This window comes from Protopterus annectens, chromosome 8.part0, assembly GCF_019279795.1.
Source record: "Protopterus annectens isolate FY-2018-M chromosome 8.part0, PAN1.0, whole genome shotgun sequence".
Lineage (NCBI taxonomy): Eukaryota > Metazoa > Chordata > Ceratodontiformes > Protopteridae > Protopterus > Protopterus annectens.
In genome coordinates this window covers 322,427,715-322,449,504 of record NC_056741.1, presented here as the reverse complement: position 1 = coordinate 322,449,504, position 21,790 = coordinate 322,427,715, and the positions used below count along the sequence as shown (strand labels likewise).

Genomic DNA, 21,790 nt, shown 5'->3' with positions numbered 1-21,790 from the left:
AGAGAAAAATCGCAAAAGACACAAAAGACAATCACAAGGCCTTCTTTAGCTATGTTAGAAACCTGGGTGGAAACTCCCAGATATGCTCAGAGTTAGTCCAAAATGACAATAAATACACTGAACCCACTGACATTGCCAACATTCTTGCAGATAGGTTCAGTGCAAATTTCTCCTCCCCCTCCCCCCCAAAAGGAGAAATAACTATCCCAGCAGAGTGTAGCCTCCCTAACATCTCAGATGCCCAGGTGAGAGCAGCCCTATCTAAAGCTAAAAACACAGCATCAATGGGACCGGACGGTGTCCCGGGCTGTGTGCTACATGAACTCCAAGAGGAACTAAACCCAAACATAAGGCTGCTGTTTAATCTTAGCCTTACTACAGGATACGTACCCAAAGAGTGGCGTACGGCAACAGTGGTACCACTTCACAAAGGCGGTGCTTCTACGGACCCTGGAAATTACCGCCCCATAAGCTTGACGAGCCTGGTCTAGAAAGCTATGGAGAGGATCATTATGGAACTCATAAACAAAGACATTGGGGACCTACAGACATTGGATCCTACCCAATTTGGCTTTGTCAAGGGCAGATCCTGCCTTTTGAACTTAGTCGACTTTTTTGAAACCGTCACTAAGGCCATTGATGACGGTAAGGCAGGTCACACAGCCTACCTTGACCTTGCAAAAGCCTTTGACACAATACCACACTCGGGCATCATAGACAAACTCACCAGCTTAAATGTAAACCCATATGTCACGAGATGGGTTGCAAACTGGCTCAAGGACAGAACCCACAGGGTCAGAGTTGCTGGAGCTATGTCAGACTCTAAGCCAGTCACAAGTGGTGTCCCACAGGGCTCAGTCCTGGGACCCCTCTTGTTTGGCATTTATTTCTCTGAGGTACAGGCAAACATAGGAGGATTGTGGCTGACAAAGTTCGCAGATGACTGCAAACTGGGCGCCATAATTGATAACCCAATGGACACAAACATCCTTCAGAGAGGACTCATAGAAATGGATAATTGGTGCCAGAGCCATGGCCTTAAGCTTAACGCCAAAAAATGTATAGTCATACCCTTTGGGAAAAACAAGGTACCCACAAATTACCACATAGGTGGTAATCCATTAAGTACGGAAGAGGTAATCAGGGACCTAGGGACCCAGGTTGACAGTAACCTCTCATTTGACACTCACATTGCCAAAGTGGTTAGGAAGACCTTCTATATTGCCCACCTTATCATGAAGGGTTTCACATCTAGATCAAGAGAGGTCATTGTGCCCCTGTACTCATCTCTTATTAGGCCAATGATTGAGTACAATGCCCCATTTGGGATGTATCTTACCCGACACCTGCAGCAGTTGGAAAGACCCCAAAAGTTCCTCACCAAGAGGATAAAGGGTCTTAAACATATGTCATATGCTGCCCGACTGAAAAAACTCCAGCTCTATTCAGTCGCATACCGCCTACTCAGAGGTGACCTGTGCCTAACTTACAAGGCCATGTCCAATCCGGAATTAATGGACATGCTCCACCTCAAAAAATCCAAATCCATCAGAGCCACGAGAGCAAGAGACTTAAACCTCAACACAGAAATAAATAGGACGTGCTGGAGGGACAGATTCATAACCCAGAGGCTCCTTACACTTTGGAACAGAATCCCAATCCATGTTAGGCAGAGCCCCTCACTAACTCTATTCAAGAGAAGTCTTGACGAGTGGATGGGAGATCGTAGGTTTACCCCGGGGGTCATCTCTGTGTCACTACTAGACAGAGGCACAGTAAACTAAACCCTAAATGGGCATAGTATTCTCATCATAAGGGGTGGTGATAGCCACACACACTCTAGCTAGGCTTATAAATGCCCTAGGGGTAGATAGCCTAGTACGAACCTATGAACCTATGAACAAGTAATGACTAAGGCTTGCACAATCATTGATGGGCTTTCTCTGATGGAATAAGGCGCTTAATACAATTGTTTCCTCAGCAGGTTACAAAATGACCAGAAATTTTTCAGACATGGTACTGAAGTAACAGACAGTCACTAAGGATCACACCAGTATTTTACACTTTGTATACAAATCCCTGACTTTGATCTCCGCAAACAATAAGTACTCAGCATTTCTTTTTCTTGATTACTGCACCATTTCTTCCCATGTCTTACTGAAGTAAGTGTATACACTTGTGCCATGATAAATGTATACACTATTGTTCTCCTATCAGCTCACACATTAGCGTGACCATAGATGCTTTAATCATTACTTTAGCTCTATTATGTTTTAATGCTTAGTACTGACTAGTAATGTTGCTACATTTATACTAATAATTTCCTGCTCCAGTGAGGTTCTGCACATACCTGCCAGCTGTCCACATTTTCATAGAATGTCCAGATTTTTGCCTTATATTTTTGGTCTGTTCATTATAAAATTTGTGGTTTTCTATCAAATCAGTGAGAACTGAAGTCAATAAATAATTATAGACTTTTGAGTTTCAGACTTCCATAACTATCAGAAAATGCATGCTGATGCAAATTGTGTTAGTCTAGCAACTTTCTAAGTTTATAAGAGCAGCAATTATAACCTGTCCCTATTTTGGGGTCTTTGCCACCCCCCCCCCTCCCATTATTTCTGGCTTTGTCTAGATTTCTTGGGCTAAGAGGTTAAAAAGTATGGTTCTGTAGTATCCACCTATGAAAAGACATGGCTAAGGTGTGGCAAAAGGGTAACTGTCCAAGTGAAAGGTGTTGGGGGCATGATTAGCAGATGCTGATGGGGTAGTAGTGCAAAAGCATCCAAAAATGAATGAAAGCTGAAGTAAAGCTTTTTATTTTTAGTCCTGTACTTGGAGAGGATTTTTTTTTAATTGAGGGATGCCAGATCAGGACTGCAAAGGGCGTCTGATAATGTAGCTGCTGTTCTGCTCCAGTATTATTCACTAGAACTTACTGCACTTTATTTCATTGTATATTAGTTCCTATTTATTCTGTTGTAGTGAATTTTATTTTTTTACACTGTCCTTTCCTTAGAGTTTGTCTAAACTTAGTTTATTTAGTTTATTTAGTTTATTTTAGTGTATTATATGTCTGTATTTTTGGAGCTTTTCTTCCTGAACCTGTGCTGAAAATGGGCCTTGTAACTCAGATGGACTTTTCTGATGAAAAAAAAAAAGAAGCAATTAAATAAATAAATAAATAATGCAAGCTGTAACAAAAGGCTGTGAGGAAATCTAAAAAGTGATATTAAAGGCCCTGGGTACAGTCTGGGTTAGTTGACCTTGATCCTGTTTGAGGCATCCAAGAAAGTATGTCATCCATATCATACAGACACCCCTTAATAGGATCCAAGTAATTAGTGCAGTTTTGGAGAAAGAGACATACATTTAAGCTTCATTAACATGGCAGTGATATGGCAAATCTGGCTATTAGCTGTCCAGGTAGCAGAATATAATAAACACAGTATCGTAGATATATATATATATATATATATATATATATATATATATGTTAGAGTTTTATAACAGTGCATATACACTGTTGTTTATTAGAATATATATGTAGTACGATATAACAGTGCATATATACTTCTGTTTAATATCTCATTCCCTCCTGACATTACTGGTTGTAAAAGATAGAGATCTTGGTACAACATATTGTTAGGGGGAATAGGGACAGGCTTAGGTACATTAAATTCAGTTGATATACAAATACCGGCAAACAGATTAAAACTGGCAGACCAGGATATTTCACAAATAGTACATTTACAAGCACAGTGGTTACTTACTATATGGATGTCACAAAAGAGACATATGAATTTTCAAACTGAGTTTTTGCAACATTTTAATGATTCTTTAATTAGCAGATTAGGGTTTAATGTTAATGTTACAACATTTGTAGATTGGACTAAATGTACTTTGCAGTCTCTGTATGTACAAATACAAAAAAATTCAGTCCAAACAAAATTAATGTCTAGTAATGAATATGTGTGGAGAGCCATGTTTAAAAAATATATCCCTAGTACTAACTGGATTAAAATGAATGGGCAACAAACAGTCTGAATAGATACGTACTGTACAGGAAAAGTTACACATTATAATGTAACAAGTTTAAAAGTAATGTGTCAAGTTGTAGTTCTACCATTGGTTTTTGGACCACCTTTCTATCTGTATCAGTACTGGTTGCCCCATCTAGAGGGAAATTATATGGATTTACAAAATAGAACTCACAAAATTGAACATTGCGCTAATACGGCTAATGGACTGGCGTGTGGTCAGCACTCACCAGTATATGAACCATGTTTTTTACAGCATTCTGTAAATCTATGTAAATGGAAAATTTTACCTTCTAGATTTGAAATGTTCACAGAGATAGGCCCACAGTTTGCATGTATTGTTGTTTGTCTTTCGGCTTTTTCCCGGTAAGGGGTCGCCACAGCAGAACTCCAGTCCGCTAATGATTGGCAGTAGATTTTTACGAAACGCCGAGGTGCCAGCTCGACGCCCAAGTATTGTAACAAATCAAACTTTACCATTTACTAAACAACGTCCCTTTGTAGGTTGTCTTAATGACTTTACACATTTAACCTGGCATAATAACACATATGTGTTTATTCCAGAAAACAAAGCTGCAATGCCTTTACAATGCAGTCCACAGACATTGTCAATGATTAAAGTAGATTTTTCATTAAAATCATTACATAAAGTCATAAGTGAAAGCAAACAGTTAATTCAACAGTTACAAAAGGTAATTAGAACAATCCTAAGTCATTAATTAATTTCTGTAATTGTAAAAAAATAAGCTAATCAAGCTTGCAGGAAAAAAAAAACTGAAGCTGATACAGCTCATAACAAATGGGACATTTCTACAAGATGGTCTTCAAGGAAAAAAAAATTGTTAGATTGGATTATATATCCAATTCTAATAGTAATGCTTGTTATCATTGTGTTAACTTGCTGTATCAAAACTAAAGGTTTTGTTTCCTACTTGTTTTTCTATAAATCATAATAAAAATTATGATTTGACTAAAGTCAATGTAAACTGTGTGTTTTAAAACAAAAAGGAAGAACTGTTTTATATATATATATATATATATATATATATATATATATATATATATATATTTAGACATTTATAACTTGCTTATACACTTCTGCTTATTAGAATATATATGTAGTAAAATATAACAGTGCATGTACAGTTCTGTTTGCTAGAATATATGTAGGAAAATATAGTCTGTTAGATGCATGTATATTTCTGTTTGTTAGCATGTATACATTAAAGGGTTAAACTTCTCTTAGCTGAAAAGCAAAAAGGCATCCAACTGAATATATTACAAAATGTCCGGTACTTGGTACAAGCTTCAAGGACAGATAAGAAACCAAGTGCAGGGAGAATTGAAAGACAGAACAGGAAAGACTCCCTAAAAGTTTAAGATTATTCACCTTTAAAAAGAATACAATTAACAGACTATGACATCAGAAAAATACCAAAGTACTGACTTTGATGCCAAAGACTACTTTCAAAAACAGTGTATATAAAGGACATTGAAAGTGTATGATGTTAGATCTGATTTTTTCTTAGATCTGGTACATGTAGAAACATGTTTGTTTTGAGGTAACTGGACATAATCATTTATGCTGCCTGAGAAGTTTAACCTGGTACATTAAAGCCTGTAAACTGTGACATTATCGTACATGTTGTCTGTTACATAGGCAAGTTATTTTATTAGTAGCTGCGCAAAGTTAATATATAGTGCTGAAAAGGTTAATAGTCTGCAAAGTTCACTGCATTAGTCAGACTTTGGTTTTAGCAAGTAGCAGCAGCAGGAACATCTGCATTTAATTTTTCACAGTAAACAGAATAGGACTCAGAATGGAGCCCTCTGGCATCAAACAGTTAAGTGTCATGTAGTTTTTATCAGAGGATAAAAATAAATAGTTAAAATATGTGCATTATTGTGAATCTTTTTTTTGTAAAGAACCTAGTCTAATCCATGCATGTGCTTGGGCAGTGTTATAACATATGTAATGCATTCTCCACTGGCCTTTACATTTCCCTTTTTAATCACAATGGTGTATATTGGTTTGCTTTTTTTTTAAGTCCTTGTAGAACTTATAGTAATGAAGGCAGTCTTAGATTGTGCTGAGGTCTATCATTTTCCAGAATGTCGACAATGAACTTTAAAATATATACTTGAGTATATCTGTAATGTTTACAGTCTTCAAATAATTATTTCCAATGATGATATCCTTTCTTAGATCAATGTTGCAGCATTCCAAACTGTTGGGTTATCTTGCCAGATAACCTGGATGCTTAGCTGGGGTACCAAAGGCAAAACCTTCCATAGAGGCATATATCCAACTTATGACCTAAGCCCACCGACATATGCGTGTAAAACACCAGGCTGTCTCACCTGCAGTCTGAATGCAGGCCTTGCACCTGTTGATCTATTCTGTGTGTAGTTGTTGGTATCATTGGCCTTCACTGGTTTAAATAAATGCCCCACTGGGGAACCTTCCTTGTTTTTTTAATAGTATTGGTGTTTGGTATTTTATTAGACATCAAGTAGGAGGGGAAAGTATGATTGTTGTCAGTAGATTACCTACAGGGATTTCCACTCCCAGTGTCTCTTCTGTTTAGGTGAGAGCATGATTACAAGAACTATGAGATTTGCAAGTCTTTTATACCTAAATCTTATGGACGCAACCCTCAAAAGGTACTTGGAAACCCAGCACCTTAAGTAAGATGGCAGACCCTTCCACTTTGATGTCCCACATGTCCCGAATAAGAAATGTAAGAGGCTCAGGTCCCAACATTATCTCTGCCGAGTTTGACTCTGACATACCCGATGAAGTCCTGCAACCTGTGGTATACCAGATGCCTCCTCAGATCCCAGTACTGCGATCTCACTGGAGGCTGATATGGTGTCTGAGGTTCACACATCCAAAGGGACTTAATGCTACTGACACTTTTGAGAATGGGGAACCCTGTATAACTATCTCCAAAGAAGTTGACAGTATACCACAAAATGTAGTTAGAGGGGAAATACCAAGGTGTCTTATCGAGGTATGATAGGGGTTTGGACCTCCATGTCTTGTGAAAACAGATGTCAAACCTAAAAAGAAAAAACAGAACACTAAAAATGTTTCTTCTCTTCAGAAGTCCAAGGAGAAGGAATAAGATGGATTTCTCCTACTGCCTGTTTAAGGCCATAATGCCACTGAAGTAACTATATTTTGCACCATCTGTTCCTACTCTTGCTACGCCCCAAAAGAGACATTTAGAATAATCTTCTGAGGATGAGGAGGCAGAGTCGCACTCTGATGAGCACTCTTTGGCCTACTGCTTTTAGACTGACCTCTTCTATAAGAAAGTATCATCTCATTATCACAGACAAATGAGTCCTCCCCATAATTCAACAGGTTGCAAAATTACTGGGAAGAAAGTCTCTCCTTTCAAGGATATCCCCACTCTACCTCACAATCAGATAAAATGACTCTACTATCATTCAGGCCTTGTTGACTCACAACACAATAGAACCTGTGCCACAACAGTACATGGAAAAAGGGTTCTATTTCTGACCTTTCCTTGTTCTGCAGCCCCTAGGGTTTCACAAACTGTCTGGCTGTTGTAATTCCACAGACTTTTCTGGTGTCCTTGGATCTAAAGGGCAACTACTTTCTCATTCCATTCCACCCTTCCTTCAGGAAATTTCTCAGGTTTTTGATTTACTCATCACACTTTCAGATCTCTGCTTTGCCTTTTGGACTTTCTGCAGCCCCTAGGGTTTCACAAAGTGTCTGGTTCTAGTCAAAGCCTTCCATATGACTCAGGGAATTCAAATATTCCCTTACTTGGATGACTTGTTAATACAGGCACCCTTTCCACAAACCTTTTTGCACCATCTCAACTTCACAATGTCCCTACTCCAAAGTCTGGGGTTCTGAATCAACTTCAAGAAATCCACTCTAGAACCAATCTGAGACCTAGTCATCTTGGACTGCAGACTAGCCACCTAACCAATGTGGGCTTTTTTGCTTCTGGGTAAGGTACAGGGTTTCTCTTTTTATTCCAGTCTCTGCTGTCCCTTCAGAGTTGCCCTGCAAGAGAAATCCTCAGGACAATGGAGTTCATGAGTGCAACCATACATATGGTCCCCTTTACCGGGCTCCATATGAGAAAGATCCAGTAGTACTTGAAGTCTGCCTGATCTCAGCACTCCCATCTTCTGTACACTCTGATTTCTCTTTTCCCCTCATCTAAGAAATAAATCTAATGGTGGATATCACAGTTAACCCCAACCTATACCTACCTTTCAGAATGCACAGTGCAACAGGAGCTGCGCACAGATGCTTCAGATATTGCATGGGGGGGCACGTACAAGCTTCCTCGGAGTTCAGCGTCATTGACCACCAAATCTGAAGTCAGAGCACATCAACCTGAAGGAGATGTGTGGACTTATTCAGGCAGTGCAGATTTTCTCTCATTCCTCATCTCCAGGATCTCTCAGAATATATACAAACATCACTACAGATATGTGGTACATAAACAAGCAGGGGTGGAACCAGATCCTGTCAGCTATGCAGACTGGCTGTCATGGCATGGGATCAGACCACAAAAACAAACCTGTTTTTTTTTTTTTTCAAATATTTTTATTTTTTCTTCTTCCCTTGTATTGTATGCATGTTACAAGATCCAGTCATTATGCAAGATACAGTACAATCATCATTATGTTTTAAGAATTCAGACATAGTTAGGTACATAATCAGAATTTCCAGTCTAAGCTTTATAGGAAGGCCACTTTTTCTAATTCATATCTAGATTTTGACAGTGGCCATCCTTTCCATCAAAAGAAAGGCATTATTAAAGGTCAGTTCATTCGTGCATCCAGGATGTCTAGCACTAATGAGCATTTTTTTGATGAAGTGCATTTTTTGAAAAAACTTTTTTCCGAAAGAGGTTACCCTGCTTCTTTAATTAATCAATTGGCTCAAGAGGTCACTGAAAACAGGGAACTCAAATACTTCCCGTTGTTAGGTAGAGGTTTTCAGGTGGTTGAGCAGAGTGAGTAATCTGAGAAATTTGAACTTCATAATAGTTTTATTTATACATTTTCTAAAGATTCCCAGCAGGTGGAACAAACGATGCTAAAATTCTGGCCGGTTTTAACACTTCACGAAGATTTTAAGAATATAGTACAGAAATGTCCCAAGTTTGTGAAAAAGAGAGATGTCAACCTAAAAGGTCTATTTGAAAGGAAGCAATACACAGAGCATAGACACCATTCTGGTAAAGTAGGTACTTACAAGTGTGGAGCATGCAAACAGTGTGCATTTATTATTAACAACAGTTCCTTATACATTCCATCTAGGAATTTTAGGTTTGATGCAGATGGTTATTATAATTGTGGGACGAAGGGCGTTGTATATTTAGGATTATGTATGCAATGTCCCAGTTTTTATATAGGGAAGATGGAGAGACCCCTAAGAAAAAGAATCTATGAGCATTTATACGACATCTCTAAAAGGAAGGAAACCAATGCCTTTTATAAGCATCTCACTGTTTGTCCTAACATGCAGCTTAAATTTGTTGTGCTTGAACAGGTGACACAGGATGCCAGGGGAGGAGACTGGGAGACGCGTCTTGAATATAGGGAGCTTTTATGGCAGCTTAGATTGAATGCTGCAAGATCCCCTGGCTTGAATGAGAATATTAACATCACCAGTGTGCTTAGGAAGGCTAGGCTATAAAGAAACAAATAAATAAAAAGCAAAAAATAATAGGTCAAAAAAACTTTAAGCATGTGTTATAAGCATGCATTTACTTTACTATAATTTTTATAATTAATTTTTAACATTTAAAGGTTTATTTCGATTTTTATTACACATTATATATTAAGTATGGTTTTCACTTAAAAGTTTTTAACTGCTTTTTAAATGTTTTTTAAGTGATGTTTCTTTAATTATTTATTAGATTAAATATACAATGTATTAATTAAGACATCATGTGACTACAAGGGTTACATTTAAAAATTCATGTTACATTGTTCACTTTTTATCTTGATAAAGCCTGGTATCAACCAGGCGAAAGCGCTTGATTGATTTATTTGTTCTCTGTGGTTAATAAACGTTCATGTTCTACATTTACATTATTTTGTTGGCCTGATTCTCCTTTCCGTGGAGTTTGCTTGGAGATAATAGTTAGGCACATCATGTGTCAAGAGAATTTTCATTGTTACAACAAAAATACATTGATAGCATCCTATATGCACTATGTATAAAACAGTGCTACAGACTATCATTTTCTCATAAAACAGCACTATATTTAAACAGATGCTCCCATTGTCCTGTCTTATTTGTGCAACTTCTTAAAAGCCTGTCTGGCATACTCCTCAATCAAGGCATACCTCTTGACTATTTCTGCTTGCTTACCTCTCGACACTCCTCTTTTGTATAGATTGGAGATGAAAGTTTCTGAAGGGTGTACTATCCTAGGAAAGCTATTCTGCCTTCTTGAGACCTTAACATTGTTATGGAAAAACTCATTCTTATACCATTTGAGCCAGCAGCCACTACCTGTCTCAAATTCTGCACTTGGAAAACCATATTCTTAGTTGCTCTTACCTTAGCTAGAAGAGTCTGAGTGCAAGCTCTGATGACATCTCCTCTCTTCCTTATCTTCTATAAGGACAGATTTTTTTCTATGAGGAGCAATCCCCCTTTTATGCCTAAAGTGGTAAGTAAGCTATTCCTCAACTAGGCCATCAGTCTCTCTACTTTCTTTCCTAATCTACAAAATAAGGGAGAGAGAGAATCCTGCACTCACTAAATGTGCATAGACAGCTTAGATTCTGCTTAGACAAGACAAAGGCAATCTGTAACACTGACCAGTTGTTTATCTCTTTTCAAGAAACTAAGCTTCAAGTTTAAGTTTAAGTGTCAAAACACACTATTGCTAAATGGGTTTCAAAATCCATTGCATTTTGTTTTACTCACTGTGGCAAATCTTTACCTTCACCATTGAAGGCACATTTTGCCAGAGTTGTGGATTCTTCTGGAGCCTTTTACAAGGGAGTAGACTTGTGACGTATCCTAGAAACAATATTTGGCCCTTAGTGCATAATTACAGATGCCTTTTCCAAATACAAAGCTGCCTTTGTCAGATCAGTCCTCTATGGAATGCTTGTCAGCTCCCCTGTGTCTTATCCAGCCACCCTTTGCACTACTTGAGCTTTGGGAATTACCTAACAGTTTGCAATTCTACATCATTTCTGCAAGGAATGATCTATTGCAGCTGTGTAAAAACTTGCCATTACAGTAAATGTCCTGCTAATTACTGTTTCATTATTCCTTCCCACCCTGCCATCCCCCTTTTCCTAGATTTGTTTACCTCTTTTCAGGGACAAAGGTGAAGACTTTTTTCTGCCTTCTCCCCTCTTAGCTGACTAGTTACTTTAATTTCCTTAGGTTTTCATAGGCTTTTGAGCTTAGAGATAATATACGGGGTTACGCTCATATGTGCACTTATGTACCTTTTCACCTGTGGGCTTAGGTCATACATCAGATGTAGGGCTCCTGTGGAAGGTTTTGCCTTTGGTATCTGGAGAGTTAACCCAACAATTTAGAATACTGCAACAGTGATCAGAAGGACATCTAATGTTACGGTACACAACTGTACTTTTTCTTTTCTTTTCTTTCATAATCTGCTTTGTATGGAGACATAAACAGTCTGTCATTTTATTTTTCTTTCTGTAGAAGCCATCTCATAGTAGACATTCCCCTAGAATAATTTGCAGATAGTCCATGGCATTTACCATACCAGGTATTGAAAATAGTTGCAGTCAATGTGCAAGGTATAACATTTTGTGGATTATGTGAATTTTTTTAACTCCAAGTTTCTTTGGCATTTGCACAGAGACTTCACAAAATATACTGAGATCTGTTGCATCACCAGAGCGAGAAATCAGCTTGGTTACGTTGAAAAAAGACCCAAAATATGGCTTAGGTGAGTAAAAATGTCTTTTTTAACTTAATTTGCTTTCATAAAGAGGTATTTTAGGTAGTAAGCAATATAAAATATATCAATAGTACATATTCGTAAGGGCTAGGGAGCTAAATTTCATCTGTGACTTAAACAGAACATGTTGGGGAAACAGATATGTGTCCCAGAGACTGCCCCATCGTATGGAACTGGCTTCCCATCTATGTAAAGCTGAGTTTGTCTATTACCCATTTTAAGCACAACCTAGACCAGCGGATGGGAAATAGGAAATTTACACAGGGCCTGGCACTCATGTCCCTTATGGACAGACGTAGCTTATAAATGCATGGCTTTCAATATCCTGTTCTGATACAGGACATCATTATTCTTTCCGGAGAATTTGACTAGGTTCAGAAAGGACCCCACCCCCAGGTCATTACCCTAGTAACAATCTGTGAGTCTATGAGTAATGTACATGAGTAGTTGACTGAGAAGAGACAGAACCTTTCTTCACAGAACAATGACAATAATAATCATGTATGCAGATTTTCTTTTTCTGATGATGCACAGTTTTTAGGATTCCCCCACTCTATACATGATATATAGGGACACTGATGTTCCACTGTTATTGGAAGAATACCAGTAATTCCCAAAGCTGGACTTACTAAGTATTGGAAAAATGAAGGACACTATCAACCACACAATTTGTAAACAGAATAGCACTGCATATTTATTGTGAACCATCACTGCTTCTAATGAGCATTCATTTGGTGTGGTGAGGGACTATAGTAGTTCTTACTTCACAGTCTTGACTTTTTAAAAATCAAGGAGATAGTAGACAAAGCTTCAAAATAGCTGTTATCTGATTAAGAAATCACAACTTTTGTGATGCATATAAATGTGTCAATGGTCTGCACAATTTTTTTTAAAATTTATTTTAATATTCATTTACTGTGAAAGTCCGACTTGGAATGAAGCCAATTTTCAGCAGAGGCCCAGGGAGAAATGCTGCAGATGCATGTCTTTGTAACGTGGAATTAAACCGGAGCACCCAGAGGAAACCCACATGGACGCAGGGGTGGACATGCAGCAAAAATTTAGAACATCTACTCATACTTAATAGTAGCTCTATTACGCCTGACCTTTGACCTTCAAACTGTACATCTAAATTTAGGAATTCTACTTACTGCAAATACAATTTGAAAACCTATGGAGCTGTATACATTTGAGCACTTAAAAGTGTATGTTTGTTGATGTTTAGTGCCACACAGACTTTTTTAATAGAAATTAAGATTATAAGAAAGCTGTTTATGAATCTACTTGTGATATTTAGAATGCCATTTTAAGTAGTATATCTGCTTTCTGAACCTGCCATTATCCTACTCAGAGATGTGGTTGTCACATTCCAGTCCCAGCTTATGAGAAAAGTAAAAGATGCAGTACTTGGTAGGATATTAGGTGGGACTGAATTTCATTTTATTCAGCACTTGCACCATGCTGCATGTGGTGATAAACACTTTTTCCACTGCTTATACCAGTAAGATGTGTCCAGTCACAGTAACAATATGCAAGTCTGTTAAAACAGCATTTAATACTCCATGCTTGAAAGACATGACAGTGATTTAATTTGTACTTCATTAATTCTCCAGGTATGAGGTCCACACTAGTGCAGTAAGTACACTGATACAGCAGCACCGCTGCTGGCTTTGTTTAGGATAGACAGTGAAGAGAAAAACTTGCCTACATCAGTAATGCACACTGTTGTGTCGCCAGACTTGATGACTTCTCTTGTCAGTGTGACAGAAGAGATGAAAGACCAGGAACTGTCTTCTGAAATATAATAACTCTGATGAACTTAATAGGTTGAATATTTTTAAACCACACAAAGGTGGAGTTGAGGAAAAGAAGCAGGTTTAAATTTGTATTGGCAGTTTTAGTTGTTACAGATGGTGGTGGACTGAGGAAGTACAGAAGAGTATCCAGAGAAAGAGGTTGGCAAAGAAGAAGTGGGATTGTCAGAGAGATGAAGAAAGTAGACAGGAGTATAAGGAGATGAGGTGCATGGCAAAGATAGAGGAGGCGAAGGTTAAGGATAAGGCATATGAAGAGTTGTATGAAAGGTTGGACACTAAGGAGGGAGAAAAGGACCTGTACCAAATGGCTAGACAGAGGGACCGAGCTAGGAAAGATGTGCAGCAGGTAAAGGTGATAAAGGATAATGAGGGAAACATACTTACAAGCAAGGAGAGTGTGTTGAGCAGATGGAAAGAGTACTTTGAGGGGTTGATGAATGAAGAGAATGAGAGGGAGAGAAGATTGGATGATGTGAAGATAGTGAATCATAAAGTGCAGTGGATTAGCAAAGAGGAAGTAAGGATAGCTATGAAGAATGGAAAAGCTGTTGGTCCAGATGACATACCTGTGGAAGCATGGAGGTGTTTAGGTGAAATGGCAGTGGAGTTTTTAACCAGATTGTTTAATGAAATTTTGGAAAGTGAGAGAATGCCTGAGGAATGGAGAAGTGTTTTGGTACCGATTTTTTTTAATAATAAGGGTGATGTGCAGAGCTGTAGTAACTACAGAGGGATTAAATTAATCAGTCACAGCATGAAGTTATGGGAAAGAGTAGTGGAAACTAGGTTAAGAAGGGATGTGATGATTAGTGATCAGCAGTATGGTTTCATGTCGGGAAAGAGCACTGCAGATGCAATGTTTGCTCTGAGAGTGTTGATGGAGAAGTACAGAGAAGGTCAGGTGGAGTTGCATTGTGTTTTTGTAGACTTAGAGAAAGCATATGACTGGATGCCTAGAGAGGAGTTGTGGTATTATATGAGGAAGTCGGGAGTGTCAGAGAAGTATGTAAGGGTTTACTATCACAATGCCGATGTGCACTTGCACAGCTATGAAGTATTCGAACAACAGATGTTCGAATACTTCATATTTCGGCAGGTGATGTGACCGAACGTTACCATTGCGAATGGACTGGGCATTCGCAATTCTAACGTTCGCTCTTGTGAGGGGATCGCGGTACAGTGTGGTTAGGGAAATACATCCCTTTCCTCACTGTAGTGCGATCTCGGAGTTGGAATATTAAGTTGGGGGTGTGTGGGGGGCACAGCCCCCCACGGGGGGGCACCCCCCTGCATAACTGTGTGTTTAGGCTAGTTAGGTAGGTAGTTACGGGATGGGTGGGAGTGCTGTGTATTGCCGAAAATGTCGCGAGCGACATTTTCGACAATACACAGCTGTTTTCGACATTAGGACAAATCGGAAATGTTCATTTCCTATGTATAAATTCGAAAGTGCAGGCACATTTTGTTCTGATTTTCGAATTTATGATAGTAAACCATATGTAAGAGTGGTACAGGATATGTACGAGGGTAGTGTGACAGCGGTGAGGTCTGCGATGGGAGTGATGGATGCGTTTAAGGTGGAGGTGGGATTACACGAAGGATCAGCTCTGAGCACTTTCTTATTTTCAATGGTGATGGACAGGTTGACAGATGAGATCAGGCAGGAGTCCCCGTGGGCTATGATGTTTGCAGATGATGTCGTGATCTGTAGTGAGAGTAGGGAACAGGTGGAGGAGACCCTGGAGAGATGGAGATATGCTCTATAAAAGAGGAATGAAGGTCAGCAGGACTAAGACAGCATATATGTGTGTGAATGAGAGGAAGGATAGAGGAATGGTGAGGATACAAGGAATAGAGGTAGCGAAGGTGGATGAGTTTGGGATCAATAGTTCAGAGTAATGGTGAGTGTGGAACAGAGGTGAAAAAGAGAGTACAGGCAGGATGGAGTGGGTGGAGAAGAGTGTCAGGAGTGATTTGTGACAGACGAGTAACAGTAAATGTGAAAGGGAAGGTCTACAAGACGGTATTGAGACCAGCTATGTTATATGGGTTGGAGACAGTGGCATCGACAAAAAGGCACTAGTTAGAGCTGGATGTGGCAGAGTTAAAGATGTTAAGATTTGCACTGTGTATGACAAGGGTGGACAGGATTAGGAATAAGTAGACGGTCAGCCCAGGTTGAAAGGTTTGGAGACAAAGCCAGAGAGGCAAGATTACATTGTTTTGGACATGTGCTGAGGAGGGATGCTGAGTATATTGGGAAAAATATGCTAAGGATGAAGCTACCAGGTAACAGGAAAAGAGGAAGGCCTAAGAGAAGGTTTATGGATGTGGTGAGAGAAGACATGCAGGTGGTTGGTGTGACAGAGCAAGATGCAGAGGACAAGAAGAAATGGAAACAGATGATCCGCTGTGGCGACCCTTAACGGGAACAGCCGAAAGAAGATGATGATGACAGAATTGATGTGATTAAGCTTTTGTTCCTGAGAAACTTTGCTATGACAAGTAGAACTGGCCCAACCACTTGTTTTTCTTTAGTTTAAATTGAGGCCAGCAGCAGAAAGATGATTGTGTATAACTGTGCTTTGCTGTGCTATGCTACCTGTCTTACTTGTGGTAGGAACAAGTAGGGACAGCATTTCTGCAGTAAGACATAGCCAGAAAACATCGATATTTGGAACTTAGATTTGTCTGTATGTCTCCTGCCTATTTTTTTGTATTTTATTTTATTTTTATTTCCTAGGGTGTGTTCTCGTGTGTGTGTGTGTGTGTGCGTGCTCGCGTATGAATGCGTGTCTGTCTGTGTTTCTGTCTTTGTCTATAAATAATAATTTGTGACAAGGGCAGTTACCATAGATAAAGGGATACTGGACAACATTGATTCATAGAGAGAGAGAGAGAGAGAGTTGTGCGAGGGGGGCAGTGCTCATCCAAAGACTCAAGTCTGTAAGTACCTGTTATGCAGCCCAGTCTTGGTGTGGCTGTTGGAAGCCCATTCTCAAGACAGCAGTGTATCTTTCTTTTATAGCCTTGGGTCATGTTTGTGCATTAGTTATTAAAATAGAGTTGTGTGCAAGTTCTTGCCATTACTACACCCTTGGTTGGCAGTGGTAGTATTATAATCCCATCAGTGCTTGACATTCTGCCATCACATTTGGATGCATTCTGCCATCTGGTTGTCAGATTCATAGCAGTGTTGACATCCTCTTGATCACAGAGACTACAGTTGCAACTGCACAATAATTACATTTACAGATCACTACTTCATCAGACAGGGTGTACCCCAGAATTGAGAAAAGTTATATATACTGATACAGCAGCATAAAGTAATATTTCTGTGTTGAAGATTAATGTTTGAATGTATCTGTACACAATGTAAATACATAACTATAATTTTCACTAGACTGGACTGTCACTGACTTTTATAGCCAGTAAAATAAAACAAATGTCTGCCTTGCCTACAGCAAGTCCTCCTAATTCTGCAGTTACAGAGTGATTAAAGTGAGAAGTCAGTACTGCTTCAGAAAAGGACTGAAGAAGGAACACCCTGGCACAGGAGCACAAACTGATTTGTTTAGAAAATCCACATGCAGTTGAAACAATGCTCTACTGCTTTCAGTGGACTGGATTGTGGCATTTTCTGCCTGACCAGGTTTAAATGATGCTACTGTTACTGCCACACAGTGATTTAATTCTTCAGATGAAGTTCATGTATCAGTAGTGATGGACACTATCACAAAAGCACAGCGTGATTGGTGTTGGACAGACTCTAACAAGAGAAATGGGACAGCTTTGATAATAGAGAGTGATACTACTGTCCCTTGAAACCGCAACTTCTCGGGGCTTCAGACACCTGTCTTGGAAACTGCTCTGTATCACAATAATGTCTGGTTGAAGGATTTGGGGATTTCAAGTCTTGGTGAACAAACTTTGTGCAGATAAGTGTAATCATATAACTCTGAGAAGTGATCCATCTTTAATGTCTGAAATAAGTGTGTCTGTTTTACATAGCAGGATAGGAGAAGAGAATGTCTGAAAGTCTTCAGTATGCAAATAGCCAGCTTAGGTATTATGTGGAAAAGGCGTAATACATCAAACATTTAACCAACCATTTTCTTACTAAAAAAATGTTCTACTTTATGACCAAATAACTTTTGTCATTATGGCTGGTCCCCTGTGTTGCTGTTTTTGTGACTAATATAATAAAACAGTAGCAGGTATCACCTGGACATATTTGTCGAGTGATATTACCACTTCTACTGCTTATTTAAAAAAAAAAAAAAAATGGATCTGGGGAAAATGGGTATCTGTGATAGTCATCTGATCTGTGTAGTCATTAAACACCGAAAACGATATGCCCAGCCTGGAAGACAAAGCAGTCTTTGATATGACTGCACTACAGAAGTACATTTCTTAGCTATCCATCACCCTAGGGACCTGCCTTTCACCTCCCAGTTGCTAAGACTGGCTATAACAGCCTGCAACTCTGGGAAAAAAAGGTGGTGAATACAGCTAGTCTATCTTCATGAAGGACGTCTGAAGATGTAATCTAGCAGAAAGAATCTCAAACATTTTATGGTCGTAACCCTTTCACAGCAGTGACTTTCTGCAGGCTCCTTTAATGCTGTAACTTAAGACCACATATGTTTTACAACAGAGGCCAGTCTTTTACTTTATGCAATATGAACCCACTAGGCTCAGAATTCTATAAGTGGCTGTAGGTTATGATCCTATATTATAGTGAAGTCAGGGGTCTCACTCATCTCTTTCTTTTTTCAAAGCAGGCAGAAAGCTTCTATCCCATCCTAGATCTTCAGACCTCAGTGACCTCAACAAACATGTCCTGTGCCTTGTGCTCTAAAGTGTTGCTTTGTAGGTGTTATGTTTTTTTTTTCTGCCACGTGACACCCTGATGGTATTGCCAGGCATAATAAATGCCTTTTAACACATCTTTGTATGAGGTCTGCACACCAGGTTTGTTTTGTTTGATGTGGGTGGACATCACTTTCAGTACAAAGCACAGCTGTTTGGTACATCCACAAAGCACAGCTGTTTGGTATATCCTCTGCTCACAGATTGCTTTCTGTGGTAATAGTTGTGGTGACAGAGACGGACCTCCTTGTGCTCCTGAACTCAGATGTTTGGCTTATGTGACCTAGTCGAGATCAAAGTTTAAGGAGATGCTACAAAGGATAAATTGTATAAGATACAAGGATTTTCTAACCACTACAGAATTGTGTTGGTTGAAGCAGAGTCTGCTATCAAGATACATTTCCAAATTTATGATGACTATGTCAAATGTAAGTGGAAAGTTATCTGTTTGGTAAGAAGTTGGGGTGCCTAGTTTGCCAAAGGAAATTATGCTGCAAGTTTGTACTGCTGAGGGTATGTCCATGACTGATGCATAAAACATTTGTTTGATTTCGCTCTTCTGGACAATTTGAATATCAGAATGTGACTTGGTAACTGCTCTTAATATGCAATCATCAGCAAACTTGGCAAGTCATAGTCCCTTGATACAGGTTTTTAGGTCACAGAAATATGGAACAAAGAGAGAAAGAGGCCCGGGTCAGAGCCCTGTGGGACATCACTGGTGAAATCTTTTTGTCTAGAAAAAATATTCCTAATCTTAAAGGTATGAGTTCTTTCAGGCAGCCAATTACCAGGTCACCAAAGTTAAGTATGGCGGGTGTTGATTTGGCAGGTGCTGATTTGGAAGAGTTTGTCGATAATTCCATCATGGGAGGTGGGTTGGGGAGATAGTATCAAAAGCTTTTGTAATGTCCAGATAAGTAGTGTGGACTGTATGCCCATTATCCATGGCCTAAGTAACCCCTTCAAGGAACTTAACCAGGTTGAGCAGACATGATCTACCTTTCACAAAGCTGAACTGGTGTGTATCAAGGGATATTGGGTCATTTATACCTTTGTCTATTAGTTCAGCTACAATACCATCCATAGCCATGCAAAGTAATACTAATAAGACTAATAGGCCTGTAATTCCAGAGTCCGTAGAGGGGCTACCTTTGTTTAAAGGAGCCCCACCAGTGGAGAGACTCATGTTGAAGAGTTGTGGAGGGTTTTTTCTAGTGGATCTTTGTTTCTCAGCAGACATCCAGGGATATTGTTAGGACCAGAGAAAAAAAACCTTGGTGGCACACAGCAGGTACATTAGCAAAAGTACGTTTAATATAAAAGAACACAGAGAAAATAAGCGCTTTCGCGAACAACTCCCGGTTCATCAGACAAACATTAAACAGGTTTAACAGAACATTTTAAATAGACTCATAGATCACATAACAACTAATAAAAACAAGACGTAAAAGCATGTGGAGTACAAATTAAAGTGCTAGCACACCAACATGCTAATGTTATAAAATGAAATAGTCAACAACTATACAAATATCCTATTTAAAACTCTAATACTACCTTCATAAAGCCATGTATTAAAATTATATATATACACAAATATATTCATAAAATACATAAGTATATAATCTGTGTGTTCAAAAAATGCAGTACATATAAAAAGTATAAAAATATATAGAGAGAGGCTAAGTACAGTAAATATTACTAAAAGGTATGTTTTATATAATACACATTACATACAAATAGTAATGTTTCAGTGATCTTGCTCTTAAAAAAGGTTGTAAGGATACTTTATTATTCAGTCCAGGTGGTACATCTGCCTGGAATTTGAGTATCCATTCCTGCTCAACACCTTCTGTGCGACTATTCAAATTACCTCCTCTTTTATTAACAGGGACTATTTTAAGTACAAAAAACTTAAAACCAAGTGTCTGACCTTCTTCTTTGACGTGCATTGCAAGTGCATTACTTTCCTTAGCATTCCTGACATCCCTTATATGCTCCAGCATTCTGTCTTTCAAAGGACCTATGAACCTATTTAAGTCCTACCAAACAACCTCAGTTCTTTCAAGACATTAACCAGGTCAGCCTTGTGAGCTGGTATAAAGCTCAGGCCTCTATCAAGCAAAGTATTTTGTGTATCAGATAAAACATATGAGTGGATACACAACTGTGTTAAAGGACACTAAGGATTTTGTTGTCGAGTACACCTTGAAGCACTTGCAGATCCATGCTGGCTGGTTACATTAGACATAGAATCACATTTGCAACAATCCCAAATGACTGGGGTATTGAAAGTGTTAGAGACCTTTTACATACAAAGGAGATGCAACCTAATAAAATTAGTTTAGTGTGTGCACTGCTTGAGATTATCCTAGAAAACATTTTTATGTTCAGAGATGAATATTATACACAGAAGGTTGGCGTGACTATGGGTACTGCCTGTGCCAACAGCTACGCCAACCTCTCTCTTATTCAATGGGAGGTTAATCATGTGATTAACAATAATGAATTTGCTACGTCCATTGTCTGGTATAAACGTTTCATAGACGATATCTTCCTTTTGTGGCATGATACAGAGGAGCGCCTTAAGGAATTTATTGTATACATCAACAATGTGACTACATTCCTTAAATTTACTCATAAATATTCTGACAGGAAGATAGAGTTTCTAGATGTCAAGGTTAGTAGAGATGCATTTCATTTAGTATCTACTACTTTGTATAAGAAACCCATCAAGAAGAATACTGTACTTCACAACAGCAGTATGCACCCTAAACATACTAGAGCAAATGTCCTGAAAGGGCACATTTATCGTGTTATGCGTTTGCGTAATGATGATATTGCTTTACAGTCAGCACTATTTGTGCTAAAACAAGAGTTTATGTCAAGAGGGTATAGGGAGCACGATACAGACACACAACTGGAACTAGCATGGAGAGAGAGAAGGGGTAGGTGTAAACCATATTATAACACGCAAGTTGGAGTATGCAGTAGTGATAACATCTATACAGGCCCTAGTAATACTACTGAGATGGATGCACTTAGAGTGCCACTCACATATGCTAGTAATATTAATATAGTGTGCAATATTATTAAG

General features: G+C 38.8%; 1 protein-coding gene across 2 annotated transcripts in view; it reads left to right on the top strand.

The window, feature by feature from the left end:
- PTPN13 (protein tyrosine phosphatase non-receptor type 13) overlaps window positions 1–21,790 on the top strand; it is a 1,949,788-nt gene that overhangs the window by 976,113 nt on the left and 951,885 nt on the right. For both annotated transcript variants that reach the window (XM_044079819.1, XM_044079818.1), the window contains one exon: window positions 11,903–11,992. In XM_044079819.1, coding sequence (XP_043935754.1) covers window positions 11,903–11,992 — 90 coding nt within the window. The remainder of the gene's footprint in view (window positions 1–11,902; window positions 11,993–21,790) is intronic.